General features: G+C 48.4%; 1 protein-coding gene across 1 annotated transcript in view; it reads right to left on the bottom strand.

The window, feature by feature from the left end:
- The window catches only part of LOC103253083 (sodium/calcium exchanger 3-like), a 59,703-nt gene that overhangs the window by 12,468 nt on the left and 23,999 nt on the right, over nucleotides 1-23,236 (bottom strand). The window contains exons 3-6 of the mRNA XM_021709370.1: nucleotides 7,455-7,566; nucleotides 7,245-7,276; nucleotides 6,810-6,905; nucleotides 4,444-4,547 (exon numbers count right to left, since the gene is read on the bottom strand). Coding sequence (XP_021565045.1) covers nucleotides 4,444-4,547; nucleotides 6,810-6,905; nucleotides 7,245-7,276; nucleotides 7,455-7,566 — 344 coding nt within the window. The remainder of the gene's footprint in view (nucleotides 1-4,443; nucleotides 4,548-6,809; nucleotides 6,906-7,244; nucleotides 7,277-7,454; nucleotides 7,567-23,236) is intronic.

Here is a 23,236-nt window from a genome sequence, read left to right as displayed (position 1 = left end):
TAAAGACATACTGGAGGTCGGGGCCAGGGCCAGGGACCCCTACCATTTTGTATCACCTATGCCCGGCAAAATCCCTGCACTTGGTGTTCTGTGAACGTCTGTTGCTTGCTGGCTGGCTGGCAGTTGTTTCTGTAGGTCCTGCAGTGCTGCATCTCTAGGCGGTGGCCTTTTTGTTTCAGAAAGTGCAGAGTGGATCAGAGCCCAGATATTATGGAACAGAGAGACTGTCACACCAAAAGCTCCCCGAAGAGGAGAGATGACAGATGAAAGCTTTGTGTGTGGTAGGAGTTGCAATACACCCAGTATGGGCTGTTCCTTGCTCCTGAATCTGCTTTTTTCTCTTCTTCTTTCTTGGCTCCTGAATCTGTATGTATGCTAAATTCTCTTAGACCTTAAGGTCCAAAGATTTTTAAAGCATTCTTGAGGCATGCCACATTTTCATCTTGATAGTATCTTGGTGCAGCCCCTCACTTCTTGGCTCTTGTCAGATAAAGATCTGGGAAGACCCTACCATGGGCTTCTGGTGCTGCTGGTGGCAGATAGAAGTTGCTAAGGAAGGTGTGTGTGTTTGGAGGCAGGTGTCTCTGAATTGGTTCTTCTAAGATGCTCTAGGAATGCAGCTCAGGTTAATGACTCATCATCCTGCATTCACAGTCGCTATGGACTCACTTGGATCCAGAGTTTGTGTGGGATATAAACAGAACAAACAGCAGTTGGCTTTTCCTGGTGTCTCGCATCTAGAATCAAAGCAGTGATGAGCCAGTGGATCTTCTCATAGGTAGATGATAGATAGATAAATAGATAGATAGATGATAAATAATAGAAGGATGCTAGATAAATAGGTGATAGATAATAGACATGATAGATGATAGATGATTAATAATAGATGGATAGATAGATGATAGATATATGACAGATAATAGATTGATAGATGACAGATGATAGATATATAATAGATGGATAGATGATGATAGATAGGTGATAGATAATATATAGATGATAGATAAATAAGAGATGAATAGATAGATGATAGGTAGATGATAGATGATAAATACACAGATAGATATAGAGGTAGATAGATGATAGATAGATAGATAGATAGATAGATAGATAGATAGATAGATAGACAGACAGACAGGCAAACTTGTTCATTCGGCCCCTCCTAGACTTCTGCATGGAAGCATCCCTCTGGATCCCCAAGTTCCAAAGGAATCCAGAGGTTCCAACACATCCATGCATCCAGGTGGGCCAGACCAGAGCAGCTCTTCCAACAATGTCTCTGATGCCTGGTTTTTCCCGACATGCCCCAACAACCGGTCCCTCCCTAGAGTCAAGGGGAGGCCTGCAGTCCACATCATTGCATTCTTCTCTGGTCGTTGTCTCCATGTATCCAAGACTCTCCACTCCACAGTGACAGATGGGTCTGTGAGCTGTGGGCAGGCCGGCTTTGACTGACATTGTACCTCGAGGGTGTTTTTCCTGCTGCCGTGGCTGAGAGACCCCAGAGCTAACCTCTCCCTTGCACTGATCCCCAGGGTCAGGAGACAGTCATTTATTCCTGCAGACATTCCAGGGACAAGCAAGAAAAGGCATAGCTCTGCGTGTAATTAGGAAATACTTGGGCAGCTTGTCAGGAAAAACCCATGGATGTGGAAAGAGGAGGAACAAACAGGACCGTTCTTGGGAAATGCTTTCCTCTCTCTGTCCAGGCCCGGGCTCCGCAGACCTGGTGTGTCATTCAGTGGCCTCCTCAGGAGTCTCCACGCCAGGGTGACTGGGGTCCCCTCAACCCCCTTTTTCCCCTTTTCCCCTTTCCCTCCCCCAGCTCATCCAGAGCTTTTAATCTCACCTCTGAAGTCTGTTTTGTTTGCCAAGAATAGTCTCCTATTTCAAATCCACCCTTTTATTTTTTTTAATGCAATTGTCATTTTGACCATGCAGCGATGCCACCGTTCTGAATGTCTAAGCCTTTCTCATGCAGCAGTGATAATGAAAAGCAATTTCCACTGTTCTGCCTCTCACTCTGAGAGCAGCAGGGAATTCTGGAAATTTGGATGGGTTTTCATTTGATTCTCAGTCTAGACAATCAGGTTTTATGACCTTTCACCTTATGGTCTGATGCCAAAATATGGGAAGAAATGAAGAAACTGAAAAATGAACCCCCAGCACAATAGAACAAGAGGTCTGGAAGCGGATGTGTTTCTTTTTGGCATCTTCTGTCTTAGCCTCTTGGTCACTGGGGGACCTTAGGCACCTCACATAGCAGCTCACTGAAATCCCCATCTTCTTGCCCACTCCCTCCACCAGAGATTTGCTGACATCTCCTTGGACAAAGGATCCAGTGCAGAAAAGGAAGGAATCCTCAGATGGGAAGTAGCCTAGATGTTGTGTTCGACCTGGGCTCATGAAGAGCACAGGCTTGTCTTGGGGCATGCTTCTCTGTTCCGCTGGTGGTGGGGCTTTGAGGGGAGGCCTCTTTGCTGGTGGAATAAAGGCAATCCCCAACTCTCGTCTGGAACCACTGCCTTCCTTCCAGAAGCTTGTATGATCTGGTGTGTTGCTTTCACCGGCACTTAAGTAGCTGGGACTGTGGACATGGATGATGGTGGCTTGCAATGGTCATGGGTACCTGCCACCTCCACCCAATTATGATCCCATGGAGTAAATTTTCAAGGAGGAGGAAAGGAGGCCAGGCGGAGTCTGAGACTTCTGAGAATGCTCTTGGTGGCAGGAATGCAACCTGAGAGTCAAGGGCACCACAGAGATTCTTTCTTCCAGCACCGTTTGGCAGTCAGGCTGATGGCAACGTCGTATCAGGTGACCCAGAAGAGGACTGGCAGTGGGAGGTGGAGAGGGTTTCTGCCTCTGTAGCGCCAGTGTGCACAGAAGTGATCAGCTCTATAGATTCCCCAGCAGACAGTGAGAACTGATTGGTGCTACGGGTCCAAGAAGACCCAGGGAGGAGCACGGAAGCACAGGCGCTGAGTCTCTGAGCTCTGTCCCTGAATGATGCTCCTGGCTATGTGAATACAAAGTTGTTGCAGAATGACCACCCCTTTTGGACAAACAGGTAGATTTCCCTGCTCCATTCTCCATGAGGCTCCTAGGGGTGTGTCTCTCTGGAATGGGAGTGGACATGGATGTCCTCTCGCTTACCCATTCCCACATCTATTCCTCCAACACGTTCAAAGCAGTTCTGATCATTCTCTTCAAGGGAAGAAATCCTTCCTCACACCTACCCTGACGGCAACACAATCAGCCCCTTGCAGATGCACCCCTAGGGCTATCCTGAGGTGCTCATCCTGGAAAAACAAGAGACTGGTCACTTCTCCCTTGGGGCATGAGAGCTGTCTTGGTATCTGGGCGGCAGGCTCACTTGAGGCTGCAGAGCAAAGGGAGACAACCGCAAACTGCCCAACACCTGTCTCTCGGGGCCCAGCACCAGCTGCACCATTTTGAGTCCTTTCCACTGGAAAATCCCCAACATCAATCCAGGCCTGCCCAACATCAGTCCTTCCCCAGGGCCCACCAGGTGGGGGGAGTTTTCACACCTGAAATGACTTGCTTTTGCAGATTCAATATTTCAGGTTAGAGGTTGCACTGTCCCAAAGTAGCCTGAATAATAAGGCACCTTGTCTTGGGCTAGGATAGAATGGGACGTGGTGGGGGTCGAAGGGTGGAAGAACAGTTCTGTCTTCCAGCCTGACGACCTCCTCAGGGGCCTGTTCCCTCTCTTGGAGCTCCCAGAATCCAGGGCCTCTGAAACAGGGCCTCTGACAACAGGTCCACCTGCCCATGCCACAGCCTACCCAAGGGTGAAATGCCAGAGAATACACTTACCTCCACACACGTGAATAACCTGTCAAGCATTCAACACAGGTTGGGGATGCAGCAGAAGAGCATTAAAGCATCACTGCAACCTGGACCCCAGCCCCATCCCAGACCCCCATTTCAACCCAGGCTAGAGAGGGAGAAGAGGCTGGGGCAGGAGGCGGGGAGGCCACAGGCATGCAACATGTCATGCTCCTTTTTGTCTTCCTCCTCCCCACGTGCCACAGAGTCTTCCCATGGACAGGTTACAGTGTGTGTGGGGGGGGGCAGGGGCCTGTGGCAGTTAGATAATTGGGAGATTATAGCAAAACGCAGAAGGAAATCATGAGGGCCATGAGGAATCAAGGCTGCAGTGCTGCCCAGAAGGCGGGAAGGAGAAAATTTGGAACAAGCGTAGGCTAAAAAGGCAGAGGTGAGACCGAAACAGGGTGAGAGCGAACATACAGGAGGGAAAAGGATCAGAATCGTCCATTGGTCAAAAGGAGGAAGGAGGAAGAGGGACGCAGGGAGGAGGGGGACAAACGTAGAGTCACGTTGTCTTTTGGGGTTGTTCCTGTTTGTCTGAATTGATTCTTTCTTTTGTTGTTGCTGGGCTTTTAAGGAATCTCACACCTGATAGTCCACGCTCCATCCATTTCGGTTCACCAAGGGCAATGAAGAAATTCTCTTGCCTTTCGTATTCCTCCTCATCTACTATTTTAACCCTTATGGTTTTCCTGTAGGGACAACAAGAGAGAGAGTGTGTCGACGGGGTCGGCTGCTCAGTGGGTCACCTGGATAACAGCCCCTGAATCATTCCCCACCACTCTGACATGTGTAGCCCGGCCCTGCCATGGTGGCGTCGACAGGACCATAGTGGACTGTGTTGTTCTCTGGAGGAAAAATGGTCTTGGCTTCTCTTGTCTCCTTGGTCATGGTTCCACGGGTGAGAGGCAAGGGGATCCAGAGGCAAGGAAGGGCCAGAGGATGGGATGGGAACAGGAAGGCCAAGGGGTCACAGGGGAGGAGTGGTTCCGAACCCTGGGATGGTTAGTAGGGAGTGAGTTCAGCAGCACATTCCGCAGGGCGTCACATGGTAACAGCAACATTTCTTCGGGCAACAGGTAACCTACTGGCCATTGGGAGTAGCCCAGGTCTTTTCACAACAGGAAATACATCAAGAGAACACAGGGCTCATGTCCCTTCTTTGTGTCTAGATTCACTTCTATTGTGTGTCTCATAAAGAAAATTTCAAGAGGAAATTACTTATGAGGTGGGGAAACCAGAGAGAGAGAGAGAGAGAGAGAAGAAAGGAAGCCCGAATTCTATTGTCTTCCTCATTCTTTACCTCACGGGGCTTCCTGGTGGGAGCTAAAATAAAGACCACCATACAAAATGGGAATCCCTTCCTATTTATAGTTGATGCACTTCAGGAAAAACATGGAGACAAGAATGTCAGTCCTCAAATTCAACAACAACTCTCTTGGACATCTATCATAGAGGGGGGATATGTCCCAAGACTGGGTTCCTTAAATATCGATTGTCGTGGTCCTGGGCACAAGGCAATGAATGTTCTGAATATCTCAAAAAGGGGGTGGGTGCAGTGGCCATGCCTGCAATCCTAGCACTTTGGGAGGTCGAGGTGACAGGATGGCTTGAGCCCAGGAGTTGAGACCAGCCTGGGCAACATAGCGAGAACTCATCTCTAACAACAAAACAAAACAAAACAAAACCAGCCAGGAGTTATGGTGCGTGCCTGTAGTCCCAGCTACTTGGGAGGCCGAGGTGGGAGAATTGTCTCAGCCCAGAAGTTCAAGGCTGTGTTGAGTCATGACCATGCCACTGCACTCCAGTCTGGACGACAGAGAGAAACCCCGAGTCAAAAAAGGAAAAAAAGAAAAAAAATCACTCAGGGAAGCAAGGTTTCCCTGAAAATAACTCCCCTTCAAAACCTGGTTCAGGCCCATGGTCATGTGGAGAGGTTGCATGTGGGCCTGGCTCTGCCTGTGTAGCTTCTCCTGGTCCTTCATGGAACCCCAGTGGAGGTCAGCAAGCCATCTAGGGAGCCAGAGTTGTTATTTTCTGGTTTTTGTTTTTGTGATTTGGCCTGAGACCTAAATGCTTTTTAAAGGGAGCTAGTGAGCAATGGTCTGAATGTCTCTCTGTCAGCTCCTCTGATGCTCCCGCTTCCTTCTGAAGCTCTGCCCAGCTTGGCTCTCACAATGTGGGAGCCTGACCGGGGCATCTGTTGGGCACAGGACTTGCTGTGCCTTTGTGGTGTTGTGTATTTTGCAAGTACAGCTGTGTGCCACACAGCGATGTAGCGCCTAACATTGGGCCACATAGTCAGCAGAGGCCCCTTCAGACTATGACCTCACATTTCTACTGTTCCTTTTCTGTGTTGAGAAATGTTTGAGCACATAAACACTTACCATGTGCCGCCATTGCCTGCGGCATTCAATGAGTCCCATGCTGTGCAAGTGCGTGGCCCAGGAGCAACAGGCTGCACCACATAGCCTAAGTGTATGGGGCCTGCACCATCTAGGGTTGTGTGAGTACTCTGTGACAGTCACACAGTGATGACTTTGTCCAATGATTCACTTCTCAGAACATCTCCCTGTGGCTGAGCGATGCATGACTGTCCGTTTTTTATCACCTTTGGGCATTTTTTGACACTTTTCCATCCCTCCCTCGGTGGACAAAAGACAAAGCTGACAATAAAACTGATTGTCAAGAAGCTGTTTGGAGAATTTTGCTTGTGGCCCTTGGTGTGGGACCCTGGGGCTGTCTGCCAGGTGTCAGGCTGTGTGTCTGTGGCAGGGACTCGGTGGGATGGGGATGGAGCACTCTATGACCATGTGTGTGGCCTGGGGGACATAAGGATAGGTCAGCCAGGGGAGGGACGTGGCCCAGCGCTGGCAGCTCCATCCTCCACAGCATGATCTACCCAGGCTATGATGCATGGTGTCACTTAGGTCGAAGACCAAGGTCCTGCCCACTCTGAGAAGTCCCATGGGCTTCCTGGGGACACTTCCATGCAGGTCAGAACCACCTCTCCCATGACTCTAACTTTCTGCCTCCACACCTTGACGCTCCTGACAGGAACATAGAGTAAGGCAGGTAGGTCTTTCTCCGACCTGGAGCTCAGTGGAGGTCAGGGAGAGAAACCAGCCCTGGCAATAGGGAGGTGGCTCCTAAGGCCATGACCCAAACGTACTGGTCTCAGTGTCCTGGAATGGTCCACTCTGCCCTGAGACCTGCCCCTGGGGATCTGTGCTGATGACCTCCTCCCCATGCAGAAGGTCAGTCAGGAGAGGATGGAAGCCTCTTCCAGGACGCTCACAGAACTATGGTTCTCTCTCTCTTGTTCCCCAGATTCATTTTCTGAGCCCAGAAAAGTTCCCCTTGGCCTTGGGAGTCCCTCATACGGATACCTTGTGACAGACTGGCAGGTGTTAAGGCAGAGCTGGGAGCAGAGAGAGAAGAGAGGAGAGGAGAGGAGTGGGGAGAGGGGAGAGGGGAGAGAGGAGAACAAGAGAGGAAACAAGACAGGTAGAAACAAGAGGAGGAGAAGGACACACACGGGCTGAAAAAGGAAGACAGGAGGAGAGAAGAAGGCTGTGAGAGTGTGGAGCACAGGGTACTACACCTTTCTGAAAACTCATATCCACCATGTGGGGGCCCATCATCTCAATGAAGTAATTCTCGTTTTTCTCATACGCCTCATCATCAATTACCTTGATGTGAATTGTTTTGCTGTGGATGGAAAAATAAGTATCATAAGCATGGGAGAGAGTAGAGTGAAGCCAGCCAGGAGAAGAAACAGGAAACAGTGAGGAGGTCCAGAAAGGTCTGCATTTTGCCCCAACACCACAGGGAGGATGGTGGCCCTGCCCTTTATAGCCTTGCTGGGCTCCTCCAGGCTGTATGGCCTTATGGCGTGCTCATACTCAGAGACTGACAAGAAAGAGCTTCATAGCCCAGGGCTCTGGGTTCGAATCCTGGATTAGATCTTGGACAAACAGTTTAACTCATATATTAAAAAGATGAGTAAAATTAACACCATCCCAGGGCAGTTGTGAGAGCGATGGAATAATACTATTAGGTTCGTGCAAAAGTTATTTTAGTTTTTGCATTGTGACATTGCTGTTTGATACTGGAATATCTTCTTAAACAAATGTGGTCATGTTATACATCATGTTAATGCTCATATCTCAGTTTATGTTTTCTTCTGCTAATGACTTACTACTTTCTGCTTGTTTTATATTTATTTTAGACTATAGAAATGATGTTAAGCAAAAAGAAAATTCAAGCAATTTTCTTATTCCAGTTCAAAATGGGTCATAAAGCATCAGAGACAACTCACAACATCAACAACACACTTGGCCCAAGAACTGCTAACGAGGAACATACAGGGCAGTGATGGTTCAAGAAGTTTTGCAAAGGAGACAACAGCCTTGAAGATGAGAAGCATAGTGGCCAGCCATCAGAAGTTGACAATGACCAATTAAGAGCAATCATTGAAGCTGATCCTCTTACAACTATGCGAGAAGTTGCTGAGGAACTCAACATAGACCATGGTCGTCTGGCATTTAAAGCAAATTGAAAAGGTAAAAAAGCTCAATAAGTGGGTGCCTCATGAGCTTACCGAAAGCCAAAAAATCGTTGTTTCAAAGTGTTGACTTCTTTTATTCTATGCAACAAAAACAAACCATTTCTCTATCTGATTGTGATGTGCAATGAAAAGTGGATTGTATACGACAACCAGTGACAACTAGCTCAGTGGCTGAACCAAGAAGAAGCTCCAAAGCACTTAACTTGCACTACAAAAAGGTCATCATCACTGTTTGGTGGTCTGCCACTGATTGGTGGTCTGCCACTGATCTGATCCACTACAGCTTTCTGAATCCCGGCAAAACCATTACATCTGAGAAGTATGCTCAGCAAACCGATGAGATGCCCTGAAAACTGCAATGCCTGCAGCTGGCATTGAACAACAGAAAGGGCCAAATTGTCCCCAACAACGCCTGACTGCATTTTGTACAACCAATGCTTCAGAAGTTGAACAAATTGGACTATGGAGTTTTTCCTTTTTTTGAGCCAGAATCTTACTCTGCTGCCAAGGCTGGAGTGCAGTGGCACACTCACGGCCACCCCAGCGTAGATCCGTGGGACTCAGGTGATCCTTCCGCCTCAGGCTTCCAAGTAGCTGGAACTATAGGTGTGCGCTACCATGACTGGCTAATTTTTTGATATACTGTAGAGACAAGGTCTCACCAAGTTGCCCAGGCTTGTCTTAAACTCCTGGGCTCAGGTGATCCTCTTGCCTCGGCCTCTTAAAGTACTGGGATTACAGGCTTGAGCCACTGCACCCAGCATGAAGTTTAACTTCATCTGTCATATCCACCTTACCTCTTACAGACCAACTACCACCTCTTTAAGCATCTTGACAACTTTTTGCAGGGAACGCGTTTCCACAACCAGCAGGATGCAGAAAATGCTTTCCAAGAGTTCATCGAATCCTGAAGCATGGATTTTTATGCTACAGGAATAAGCAAACTTATTTCTCTTTGGCAAAAATGTGTTAATTGTAATGATACCTATTTTGACTAATGAATATGTGTTTGAGCCTATTTATAATGATTTAAAATTCAATTACTTTTGCACCAACCTAATGTATAGAGGCTTGGACACTAAGGCCTCCCATGTTTGTGTCCTTAACCCACTCGCTTTTTTGACTTATGAAATCAGCTGATGTTGATCCGAAAGGTTCATTTCATAAAAAGAGCGGAGAAGGATGGACAAACTGGCCTGTGGGAATCTTGCCCAGAAAGAGTAGAAGTGCTCTCTTTCTGCACTGCAGAGACCATTACAGGGGAGCGGGGTGGGGGGGGGGAGGGGCGCATGTTCTGGTGACCCCCAGTGGGCCTCTAAGCCATGACATTGTTTCCAGACAAGCTTCCGCAGTCACAGGGACTCACTGCTGGGTCACACAAACCCTGGGGCACCCTGAATTGCGATTCATCTTTGAGTCCTACAGCAATCTTGTGGCTAGTACAGTCATACAATCATACAATCATACTGCTTTTTATGTTAAAAGGTGTTCTTTCAAACATTTGAAAATAGAAACCAATTTTAGTCACCCTGATTTACATTTCTTCTTATTTTATTTATTTATCTATTTATTTATTTATAGCTTTAAAGACAGGTGTAGATGTGGGCTTCTTCTGTTGCTTAATGAGGGGGCATTTCAGGACCAGACCCCAGTGAAGATGGTGAGGCCGCTCCTGAGGGGCAGGCAACACTGTTGGGCTGGGTGGGCACGAAGCTGAGTCTCCCTTAGGCCCTGAGAGTGAGCAACCCATGGGCCTGTACCTTTCAGGCTCTGCTGCCCCGAGGCCTGGCCTTAGTTGAGGAGAACGAGACCTCCAGCGCCTCCCTGCATTATTTTCTGTGAAGGAGGACTGGCTTGCCAGGCTACATCAGGACAGCCCCTCTGCTTTCCCGGACTCCCAAAGTCTGCATTAGTGCTCCGGGTGGCTGCAGGGCCCTGCTGCTCACACGGTCCTGCAGCCTCGGATCAGGGTCCACGTCTCCTGAAGTAATGTAACAGCAGTGACTCGTCCCCTCGTCCCTGCCGCCCCCAACACTCACAAAATCGAAGACTCCACACCTTCGTCACGGGCCACGCCCCTCAGTCACAGTAGAACCTGGCTAGCCAGTGAGACAGTATGACTATTCAACCTGTGAGAGGCCACCATGCTTTGGCCTCCCTCCCCTCAGGTGATGGAGTCAGATAGCCTGGGTTCAAATCCCACCTCCTCCCCTCACTAGCTGGGTGACCTTGGGTAGCTTGCTAAAGCTCTTGCATAAAGCTCATGTGTAAAATGGAATAATAATACCTACTTCGAGGTGTTTTTCAATGAGACAAAGCATGTGAAGCTTTGGCAGAGTGTGCGATCCCTGTCGAATGTCTAATAAACAGCACCCATGATCACTATGAGTAAACAACCCAGTTCAGTGGCTTGAGAGTAACATGAAATATCATTCCCAGCCATTAAGTCAGAAAATAAGTAGAAATCAATACATAGGATTGGCGACCTGAGAGGTGCTACAAGCTGGAAGTAGAAGTCAGGTCTAGAAAGGTACAGATAAAACAGGGTGACAGATCCTGCGGGGGCTATTGAAGGGGCTTGAGACATTAGGAGTGGTGACAGCGGCCCTGCTCAAAATTTGGCCTGTGCCCCCATCAATGACAAGCTCTGGGCTGGACAGACCTTACACATCATACAACATGGCAAGGCTTGTGCTGGCTTGGATTCTTAGTGAACAGATGAAAAGAAAAAGAGATGCCACAGACATCTCAGAAAGGGACAAGAGAAATGACAGACTTCGGCGGCAGGAGGAATTCAGGCTGCCACCGGGCAAGAGGGTGGACGGTGGATGGGGTGCTGGAGGGATTGTGGGATTCCCCCCAGGCCACTCCCAGGGAGGGCTTCATACAGGTCCAGCCTTAAGGTGTCGCCTTGCCTGGAGGCTACAGCAATCCCTTCCAGTTCTTGGAAATGAGAAACTTCTCACTTCTGTGCAGTCCCAAATGAGGCCACAAGAACGTTTAAACCTAGTGAGAGTCCCCAGCCTGTGCTGAGCTCTCCTCCCAAATGCGTTTTCCCCAATTCTGTCAAGGGTGCCATCGCCTATCAAACGGCGGTGCCAGTGCCAGACTAGCCCCGACTCCCTCCTTTCCCTGCCCGGCACTGTCCCCTACACAATCAGCTTCCCACCACTTTCCCCTCTGCCATCAAGACTAGATCAAAACCCAGCACCTCTCCCTTGGACACTTCAGGGGCCTCCTAGGAGACCTCCCTGTCCCTGCCTCCGTCCTCTCTCTTCAATCCCTCCCCACATCACAGCCACTAAAACTGCAATCCAACCCCGGAACAGGAAGAAACATCAAACACTTACCATGGCCCGTAGGAGCCCACAAGATGTGCTGACTTCTCCAACCTCATTCAACATTGTCTCCGTGGTTGCCTGTCCCAGACCCGCAGGTCTGTTCCTCAGATCAAGCCCTTTCCCACCTTGGACAACCCACAGGCCAGTCCCTCTGCCCAGGACACCCTTCACCTGGGTCTGTGCTTGTCCTCATCACCTTCTTGGAGAGGCCTTCCATGGCCACTATGGGTCACTTTCCATCCTGTCACTCTGCTTGTCCCCTTCTGGGCCATCAGAGCCTAAAGTTAGCCAGCTAGTTACTCATTTATACTTTAGAGTATCAGCACCACCAGAAAGAGCTCCTTTTTTTTAAGAGATAGCGTCTTGCTCTGTTGCCCAGGCTGGAGTGCGGTGGTGGGATCATAGCTCACTGCAGCCTTGACCTCCTGGGCTCAGGTGATTCTCTAGCCTCAGCCTCCTGAGTAGCTGGAACTACGTGTATGCCTCACCCCACTGGACTCAGTTTTTTGTTTGTTTGTTTATTTTTGAGAGAGAGAGTATTGCTGTGCTGCCTAGGCTGGTCTCCAATTCCTGGCCTCAAGCAACACTCCCACCTCAGCCTCTCAAAGTGCTAGGATTATGGGTGTCAGCTATCATGCTCAGCTGTTTGTTTTTTGTTCTTTTGTTTTAAAGCCTGCAGCACCCAGTATTCTCAGGCATTCTCTCATCCGAGTACTAGCCAGGCCCAACTCTACTTAACTTCCAAGATCAGGTAAGATCTTGCCTGCCTGTTTGCCTCTGTGGTCCCAGTGCCCACACAGGGCCTGGCATTTGGGAGGCCATCACTCATGAGTTGCTGAGTGACTGATGGAGAATTTCTACCACACCTGGCACTTCATAAAATGAACCCACTCTGTCTTTTTGCTGCAAAAATGTAAGCCATTAATGACAAAAATGATTTCAAAGGCTCCTTTCATGGAATGCCCGAGGATTCTCAGTGGGACGAGAAGCTGTAAGCTCTGTGTTATCAAACCAGACCCTTGGCTTCCTTTACTTACTGCATTTGTCCACGTCATGGAACAGCTCTCAGTCACAGCCTGGGAGCTTACTGTTGGTCCAGGTGAGGGTTTTTTAATCCTTTATGTCCCCCGCAGCTCGGCCCGATTCCTAATTCCTCCTTCTACCTGGTGCTAGTTCCAGAGTGACCATGGGGACAGATCATCCTAGAGCCACTGATGCTGTCAGAGGCTCTGGCACCTGCATCTGCCTGTCCTTCCAGCCCTCTGCTGTGGCAGGTGTAATGCACAGAGTTCTCAGAGGAGACCCAGCTGTGCTGAGTGGAGAAGAGGCTGGGCAGAGTGGTTCATGCCTGTGATTCCAGCACTTTGGGAGGCTGAGGCAGGAGGACTGTTTGAGTCCAGGAGTTCAAGACCAGCCAGGGCAACATAGTGAGCTCTTCTCTCTACAGAAAATTAGCCAGGCATGGTGGTGTGCATCTGTAGTCCTAGCTACTCAGGAGGCTGCAGTGAGTCTTGATTGTGCCACTGTACTCCAGCCTGGGTAACAGAGTGAGATCCTGACTCAAAAAAAAGATGCTCCTAGGAGTTCTCCCAACAACCAAGAAAGGGTTAGGAAATGCATCTCTGGGCTTCCTGGCTGGCCTTTCCCAACATTGCTTTGCACCGAGGATGTCCATTGCCAAATCAGGCCTCTGATCCTCAGGGCATTGCAAAGTGACCCTTTAGTCACTGAGTCCTTTAGAGTGGAAGGAAGGGAAGCAACATTTGTTAGTCGACTGCATGAATAACACCTTGAGGGAGAATGCTGTGCGTTTCACTTTATACAGGAAGGAAGAGCTCTAAGGCAGTATATTTACTTACATCATGTTTGGCACCAGAAGACTTTCCTATTTCAGTCTTACTTCTGCAGTAGTAACCTAGGTATTATTATTATTTCCATTTAAAGACGAGGCCAGGCATGGTGGCTCATGCCTGTAATCCCAGCACTTTGGGAGACTGAGGCAGGAGGATTGCTTTAGCCCAGGAGTTCGAGACCCACCTTGGCAACATATGAGACCCTGTCTACACACACCCCCACACACACATTTAATTAGCTGGGGATGGCAACCCACACCTGTTGTTCCAGCTACTTGGGAAGCTGAGGCAAGAGGATCACTTGAACCCAGGAAGTTGAGGCTGCAGTAAGCTATGATCGTGCCACTGCATACCAGCCTGGTCACAGAGAGAAACGCTGTCTCAAAAACAAACAAACAAATAAACAAAAAAAGAGAAAGCAGATGCTCAGAGAGGCTAAATAATGTGCCCAGAGTCACACAGCCAGTCAGCAGCAGTGTGGGGGTTTTAGTCCATGTTCCTGTTACTCCCAGAGCCTATTTCCTACAAGCGGGAGGGTCAATTCTGGGCTCTGCTCCCAAGCTGCAGCCCTACGAGCAAATGCAGAATTCCCCAGCGGCACAGGCAGGGAGGAGCGGAGCTGCCTCCAGTTGCACTGTGTGCAGGTGGCTCCTGACCCCCGGGCCCTCCCACATCAGCAGTTATCTCTCCATGCAGGCTAGTCTTGTGCCTCGTGGCACCTTCCCTCCTGCTTCCTGGAAAACGGCTTCTGCCGTGTCCAAAGGGCTCCCTCTCTTCACTTCCAGATGCACCCACATTGCCCTGGTTAACTAAGTTCTCAAAGCTGCCCTGACCTGGGAATAGAGCAAGGCCCATAGGAGCCTGAGCCTTTCATGGGAGCTTCCAGGAGACTCATATCTCTGTTTTGGGTTCTCCTTGCAGTTTCCTTTACCTCCCCTGTTGGGTGTCTCTTCCCTTGTCTCTCCCTACCACCCTCCCCGCCCCCCGCAGCCAGGTTGCTACTCTGTGAACCCAGACAGGACCCCCTCCTTGATGACTCAACACTGACACTCCCCAGACCCCAGTCCCAACATAGCTCCTTCTCATGACAAGGCTTAGGATGCTCTATCTGGTTTTCTCTTGACAATACATATGTCACAGAGGCCCTGACAACCATGCTGCTCACGCTTTAACATACGCGGACTCACCTAGGCATCGTGCTGATGTGCAGGTTCTGATTCAGCCAAGCTGGGGTAGAAGCTGAGGGTCCCAGGGTATGGAGATGCCGCTGGTCTATGGCCCAAGACTCCTTGAAGAAGTGTTTCTGACACTATGCAACTTAGGAAAAAGGGCAGGGCATGGTGGCTCATGCCTGTAATCCCAGGACTTTGAGAGATCAAGGCAGGAAGATCACTTGAGGCCAGGAGTTTGAAACCAGCCTGGGCAACACAGTGAAACCCTCTCTCCGCAAAAAAGTAATAAGTGAGCCGGGCATTGTGACACGGGAGCCTGAGGTGGGATGATCGCCTGAGCCCAGGAAATTGAGGCTGCAGTGAGCCATGATCATGCCACTGCACTCCAGCTTGGGTGAGAGTGAAACCCCAAAACTTACGGAAAGGAAGCACACTTGAATGCTAGTGGCAACTGGGGGATGGAAGCTGGAATCAAAGTCTAGCATTTCAGACAAAGGTTGGACTAATGAGGTCAATTCTGACACTACATTTTGAAGGGCATGTTGGAGTACACCCAGAGCAGGGTGACTAGGGTCGTGAGGTATCTGGAAACCACACTGACATTAACTTACTCATATTTATGGAGATCTTAATTTGGGCAAGGCATGGTGCTAAGCCTTTCACTTATATTAAATAATTTAATCCTCACAAGTGACCTGTGAGGGAGGTATGTTTTCTCTGCACATATTGTCTCATTTAATCTTCACAGTAACCTGTGAGATAGGTACTCTTTTTATAGCCCCATTCCCACAGATGAGGCACCGGAGGACCAGAAAAACTAAAAGACTTGCCCAGGGCTGTAGGACAAGATGGGGCAGAGCTGGGGATTAAATCTAAAGATTGGGCATCTAACTCCTGGGCTCTGACACTGATGGATCCAGAGGAGAGACGTCTCCTGGGAGAGATGGTGTCCACTGCCAATGGTTCCAGGGCTGTCACCAGTGCTGCTTCCAGAGGACGGGGGCCATCGGTGGGAAGTTCCGAGGAGATGGCCCTCAACTCTACCACAAACCATTATGTCAGGGAGATGGACTCACTTTTAAGGGAATGATTGCCCCATTCCTGGTGGTATTAAAACACAGGATTATGACCATGTGTGGAAGGATTCCTGTGTGTCACAGGTGGTCAAGTAGGTGATCTCTAAGTGGATACATGCAGCGCTGTGTTGTTTACTGGCTCTCTGGGAGTAAAAAGGAACATCCTGACTTGGATTGTGGCCTTCCATAGTGAAAATACTCTCACTGTAGTCAATATCAAGCCACGAATTGTTTAACAACCAACTTGCAAAATTCTTAAACACTTAATAGCCAGCCCTTGTGAGCTGGTAAAGGCCTGCCCTAAGACACCATGGACAGGGTTAGATTCCACCAAAATGAGAGAGATCATGATGGGAAAGGGGGTTTTGTCACATGCCGGTGTTGATCCAATTTGGGTACGTATCTAATAAAGTGATGTATGAACTAATGAAGTGATGTATGAACTAATGAGGTCAATTCTGACACTACATTTTGAAGGGCATGTTGGAGTACACCCAGAGCAGGGTGACTAGGGTGGTGAGGGATCTGGAAACCACAGAAACCACCTCATTCAAAAAGGCCTTTGGAAGCTGGGCACAGCAGCTCACAGCTGTAATCTCAGCACTTTGGGAGACTGAGGCAGGAGGATTGCTTGAGCCCAGGAGTTTGAGACCATACTGGGAAACACAGTGAAACCTTGTCTCTACAAAAACTTTAAAAAAGTAAGCCAGGTATGGTGGCATGGGCTGAGGTGGAAGGATCACCTGAACCCAGGAGGTTGCAGCTATGTCGAGCCTTGATCGTGCCACCGCTCTCCAACCTGGGTGAGACGTCAACTCAAAAATAAAAATAAAAATAAAAAAGCCTTTGAGAAAAAGACGCAAAGATTTGGCTTTTAAAAGAATTATGGGTGAGCGGGAAGGCAGACTTTCTAAAATGTTCTACCGAAGACATCCGCCCTCATCCTTGGAGCTTGTGAATAAGCTGGGATGTCACTCCCATAATGCCATATGGCGTGGTATATGATATGGCCTAAAATAGGGACATTATCCAGGTAGGGATAGTGTAATCACATGAGCCATTATGAGCAAAGCGATTTATCTGGCTTTTAAAAAGTGGGGAGAAGCCAGAAGGATGTGGAACGTGAGAAGGACTCAACATGCCACTTTGGCTTGAAGATGAAGGACGTCATGTGAGAAGGAATATTGGTGCATCCAGGTGCAAAGAGTGTTCCCCGGATGACAGCCAACAAGGAAACAGGGTCTGCAGATCTCCAGCCACATGAGATGAGATTCTGCCAACAAGCTGAAAGAACTCGGGAGCAGAACTTCCCCAGGGCCTCCAAATAAGATCCCTGCCTGACTGATGCCTTGACTGCAGCCTCTTGAGATCTTGGGCAGAGAGTCTGCCAAGGCTACCTGAGTTTCTGAGTCACAGGACTGTGAAGTCATAAAGGGATATCGTTTTGAGCCTCTACCTTTATGACAATTTATTACACAGCCATTGACAGCTAACAGGAAGGTGGATGTGTTTGATAGGGGTGGGAACTCAGCCAGATGATCTCTTGGAAATATCTTTCAGCCTCTTTTGTAATCAGAATACTTTGTCCTGATGGAAGGGCGCTTTGTGCAAAACAGAAAAAGGATACACCCTGAAGATACACAGCTTGGCAAGGACAGGGTGCCAAGCACCTGTGACAGGGCTTACATAGCACCATGCCACAGCACAGGGTTTGGCGTGGAGAGCTGGCTGGGTTTTAGCCTCCACTGCTGGGTCTTGATGTGGTGCACAACCTGTGCCACTGTATGCAGCTGCCCTGATGGGCAGACCCTTGCCTGGTTCGCTCATCCACATACATGCATGAACAAAAGGAATGCAGGTCAGGGAGAGGCAGAGAGGATTTTATGGAACCTTTTGTAGTTTGAGGAGATGGTCAGGTAGGTGGGAGGATGAGTGGAAAGGGAGGCACAAAGTGGGAGAGAAGGGTGTTCAGGTGTGTGGGAGAAGAATGCATGAATCCTTCTGGCTTTGGTGGCTGTCCCAGACCCTCCTCTATCTACCTATGAGTAGCTGGACTGGCCAGAGGAAACCATGAGGATGTGACTTCCCCTAGACAAAGTGCAGGAACATGCAGACCTGATCGCTGGGCATGCTGATGGCTGCAGACTCACATAGTTGAGGACTCAGTACTCATTCTGTACATTCCAAAATGTCTGGCTCACAGCAGTGGCTGACTCCTCTGCTCTCCTCAGTATCCACCTCCCTGAGCCCAAGAACTCATTGCCTGAATCCAGAGGGAAAGGGGCATCTGAGCTAACTATGATTATGGGCCCAGGCTTCTGGATATGACTAGAAGCAAGGAGGTGCCAAAAACCCCAAAGGGGCCGCTCACTCTGTTTCCCAAAGATCAGGGTGACATGAAGGAATTTATAATTTTTTAGAAAAGCAGGCCTCTAAAATAGACACCCTTCCTTTTGAAGGTTGTCATGCCTTGCAGGGCAGCTCTACAGAGTAGAAAAGTTTTTAAATCACAAATTTTTATCCTCTCTTTTCTTCAAGGTTAAAGACTTAGCCCTCCATCCTAGAAATCGAAAGCTCTTCATTTCTGCTTTCTTCTCATTATGCCTAAAACATGTCATCCTTCTGCTTACCTTGGAAGTCCTTCCTTCCTTCCCTCCTCCACCCATTCACTAACCTGTCCCCAACCCATCCATCCATCCACCTGCCCATTCTCGATCCATCCATCCATCCATCCATCCATCTATCCATTCCTCCCTCCTTCCCTTCCTCCTTTCCTCTTTCTCTCCTTCTCCCTTCCTCCATCCTTCCCTCCCTCCATTGTTTTCATCCAACAGATATTTATTAAGAACAAAATACATATTAGAATTATCAAGCAAGAAAGGCTTCTGTGTGAGGAGATAAGAAATCAAGTCATCAGAATGAAGTGTGATAACAGTAGAAGAGCAGGGCTGGTCTAGAATCAGGGTAATGGAGCCTTTTCAGAGGAAGGGATATTTCAGCAGAGGCCTGAATGATGCAGAGACAGCATGTGCTTGCTGGTGAAAAAAAATACATGGGATCCGAGGGGTTGCAAAGCATTGAACACTGGCCAGAGAATCAAGAGTGTGGGTTGTGTTGTGGAACTTAGGATACCTGCCGTCTTTCTACCTAGCAAGGCCTCCCTGACCAGTTAAAGGAGAGCTGGAAGGACGTTCCTGCACACCAGCCCATGCTGAGTTCCCAACATTCTGATTCTTCTGACTCCTGTACGTCATTAATCGAGTACTGCCTGCAGCATTTCCTGGTTGCTCCACGAGTAACTATCTTGCCTCCTGAGTGAGGCTGTCCTTCAGGGCTTGGACTATGTCTCACCCCCATCTCCTTCCTTGGTTCCCCTTCAGTACTCAGCCCCGCTCTGGGCTCAGGGCTCTGAAACACTTGCTAGAGGAGTAGTCCCTTATTCTCTGTCCAAACACCCATCCATCCACCTGTTCATCCACTCAATCATTCATTATTCATCAGAGGGAAGTCCCTGTCTCATGGAGCTTATAGCCCAGTGGTGTGTCTATGAGCAGAAAATATTCTTTCACCCTTCTCCTTTGTTGGCTTGTGTGAAATTTATGGGTAGGAGGTGATATTAAGCTTTAGGAAATTTTGTGTCCCTGTGGAGGGGATGAACTTATTCACATTCCTGAGGTAGCTCAAACAAGTCTTGGCTTGAGTACAGAACAAACCCTGAGGAGGACCTAAGTGGGATTATTTCTTGAGGCTACCAAGCAAAGATAAAAGTATGTGTGGCTGTGACTGTGCTCACATACGTGAGAGAACGGATGTCCTTAGTCCTTGTCTCATTATAATTTCTCTTCCAGGATGAGAATCTCTAAGCTATGATAATGGTTCCCCTCCCTCTTTGCTGCCCTGTGGTGGGGAGTGCTTCATGTCCCTGATTGTGTGTGTATGTATATGAGTGTATGGCACAGATGAGCACGTAGCACACATGAGCATACAGAGCACACGAGCATGTGGTGAATGTGAGCATATGGTGCATGTGAGAGTGTGTGGCAACATGTGATCATATGGAGCATGTGAGTATATGATGCATGTAAGAGCATATGAAGCACGTGAGCACATGGCACATGTGAGCATATGATGCATGTGAGTGTCAGGTGCATGCAAAAGCATATGATGCATGATACCATATGGAGCACCTGAGCATATGTTGCATGTTAGAGCGTGTGATGCATGTGAACAGCTCATGCATGTGAGGATATGATGCATGTGAGTGTATGATGCATATGGGTGTATGATGCATGTGAGATATGACATATAAGTGCACGATACATGTCAGTGTATGATGCATGCAAGGGCGTGTGGTGCATGTGAGCATATCATACATGTAAGCATATGGCATACGATGCATGTGAGTGTATGATGCATGCAGGAACATATTTTGTGTGTGACCGTATGGAGCATGTGAGCATATGGGACATATGAACGTATGAGGCATGTGAGAACATGTGATGCATGTGAGCATGTGATGTATGTGAGCGTATAGTACAAGTGAGCATATGGTGCATGTGAGTGTATGATGCATGCAAGAACATATGATGTGTGTGACCATGTGGAGAGCATGAGCATATAGAGCACAAAAGCATATGATGCATGCAACAGTGTGTAATGAATGTAAGTGTATCATGCATGTGAGCATAAGGCGCATTGAGCATATGATGTGAGTATATGATGCAGGTGAGTGTATGATACATGAAAGTATATGTGATGCACACATGACTATATAGAGCACATGAGCATATGGAGCACATGAGTATATTATGCATGTGAGAATGTGTGATGCATGCGAGCATATGTTGCGTGTGAGTGTATGGCATACGTGATGGGGTATGATGCATGTGATGGGGTGTGATGAGTTAGAGGGAGAATCTGACCTTGAAAGCCATCTCTGCAGGGGTATTGCCTGGTTATTCTCAGAGGGGAACCACATTTCCAGTCTCCATAGCTGTGGCCTGTGAAGGTTTTGGCTCTGCATGTGCCTCAGTTATTTACAGCCTGATTAGTCCTGGGTTGCCCTAACACACCCCAAGAGAGTGGGGTGGGGAAAGAGGAATATTCATGACTTCAACACTCTCGCTCTATGGAGTCAAGAGGGGAAGTAGAAAACAGCAATGATCTGGGACTAAGTGGTCGCTATGCCTCGAAGCTGTTAATCCCCTTCCTGGAAAGGCAGTGAGAAGAATCCATAAAATCATTTTCTTTAACAGTGTGTCTGTCCCCAGCACTGGAAAGAACACGTGGCTAGCTATCGGACCCATAGCTTTAGAGACGTCAGGTTTCTCTGCCTTGCCTCCTCTTTCTGCTGGGTATCTCATTTTTAAAGAACAATTTTTATCCAAGCAGAAAGGAGAGAAGTTTGTGTTGTGTACACATGAAATTTTGGATCTGAGGAAAGCCTTCTAATAAGGAAGAGAGGGGCTGGCTCTTAGGGGCCTGAGTCAAACACAGTCCAGGCTCTTGCCTTCCACCCAAATTCCCTGTCCACTCCAGCACTTACCAAGCCCATGTTTCTGGTAAACATTTTCTGGAACTCCCCATACATAGGAAATCCAGGAAAGAATGCTGTCCCTGGGCTGGGCAGAAAAACACACCAACTAGAGACTTCACCACACAGGAAATGAGCTGATTCTATAGACATTGTCTTGACTGACTGAACTAGAGCACAGCGGCACACTGCACGACTGCCCTGGCACGCAGAAGTCGACGAGAACACTGCCTCCTGGCACTGGGCAATGAAGTGGTCCTGGGTGAAGGAACCCTATATGGGTTGCATGCCAGCTACTGCTACCATTTTGGGTTAAATTGTGGGTCCCAGAGAAATTTCCATCTATGTGACTTCTGAATGGCCTATGTTCCAGTTCAGGGCTCTTCCCTTCTTTTCCCATCAAAAGGCAAATTCTTGTTTTGCACCATCTGGAAACAAAACAAGGCCTAGGCCATCAAAAGGTTGGAGCCCAAGGGTTGAGTCCTGATCCCCACCCAGCTGCAGGAGCAGACATCAGTGTGCCCTCGGCTCTAGTGTGAAAATTGAGCCTACTGTCAGTTTCACAGAACCTGGTGGTATTGGGAAGGATACAGTAGGCAAGCTTCTTAGGGATCAGAGTCTAAAAGCAGAAGCTGAGATTTTCACAAAGGTGGGGAGGGGAATGAAAATCCTATTTTCTTTACAAGTAAATGCTTAAAGTTCTTATGATGGTCAAGGGAAGAGACATGTGACAGTATGGACCACCAATGGGGCGCTGAGGCACACATGCCCCACCAATGGGGCGCTGGATGCTATTCTTGTGGCTACTGCTCCTCTCAGAGCATTATAAGTGGGCTACTCTTAGAAAGATCACCTAGTCGTATCCCCTCCCATCTCCAAACACATCTAACCTCCTTTTCCTGGTCTTCCAAACATGCATGACAAGAGTCACCTTGCATAAAATCCTGGCTCTGCTGTCACTTCAATTATTCAGCTATTACTTTGGTTAAGCATCTTTTCCATTGTCCCTTCCTGTGAAGGATGCTGTGAAAATAATTACCCACTCAATCATCTGATGGTTAAGAGCCTGGGCCTGGGAACTAGAGCTGTCTGGATGCAGTACTTCCAAGTTCTAGGACTTTTGCCAGGTTCCTTAATCCTGGTGGCCCTCAGTTTCCCTAAGTAAAGATGGGTGCAATAATAAAACCTGCCTTATAAGAGGATTAAGTGAGATAATGCAAGTCAAACTCGCAGCACAGTACCTGGCATAGGATAAGCAATTCTAAATGTCTCTTCATTTGGTAATGGTCTGTTAAGTTCTAACTAAGCAGCCAATGAAAGGGCTTCCTCTCATTCTCAGGGTAGGGTCAGAAGAGGGTGAGATTGGCTAGGTATGGTGGCTTCTGCTTATAATCCAGCACTTCAGGAGGCCAAGGTGGCAGAATTCCTTGCACCTAGGAGTTCACGACCAGCCTGGGCAACACAGCGAGACCTCATTTCTACAAAAAATTTAAAAAATTAGCGGGGCATGGCAGTGCATGCCTAGTCCCAGCTACTCTGTAGGCTGAGGTGGGAGGATTGCCTGAATCCAGGAGGATTGCCTGAGCTGTGATCATGCCAGTGCACTCCAGCCTGGGTGACAGAGTGAGACCCCAACTCAAAAAAAGAAGACGTGTCCTTGAAAATGTGACAGGTGCTGGTTGGGGACCAAGCAGGAGATTTGCCGAACACCACCATCTGGTCTGAAGAGGAATTACAGGCCAAGGGCTATGCTCTGAGATGCCCTGGGTCCTCCACCTGTTTTTTTTTTTTTTGAGTTGGAGTCTCACTCTGTCACCCAGGCTGGAGTGCAGTGGC

The sequence above is a fragment of the Carlito syrichta genome, unplaced genomic scaffold (genome assembly GCF_000164805.1).
Source record: "Carlito syrichta isolate Samal-C Ts95f unplaced genomic scaffold, Tarsius_syrichta-2.0.1 Scaffold199447, whole genome shotgun sequence".
NCBI classification, from domain to species: Eukaryota; Metazoa; Chordata; class Mammalia; order Primates; family Tarsiidae; genus Carlito; species Carlito syrichta.
The sequence above is the reverse complement of the archived record's forward strand: the minus strand, read 5'-3'. Positions and strand labels throughout refer to the sequence as shown.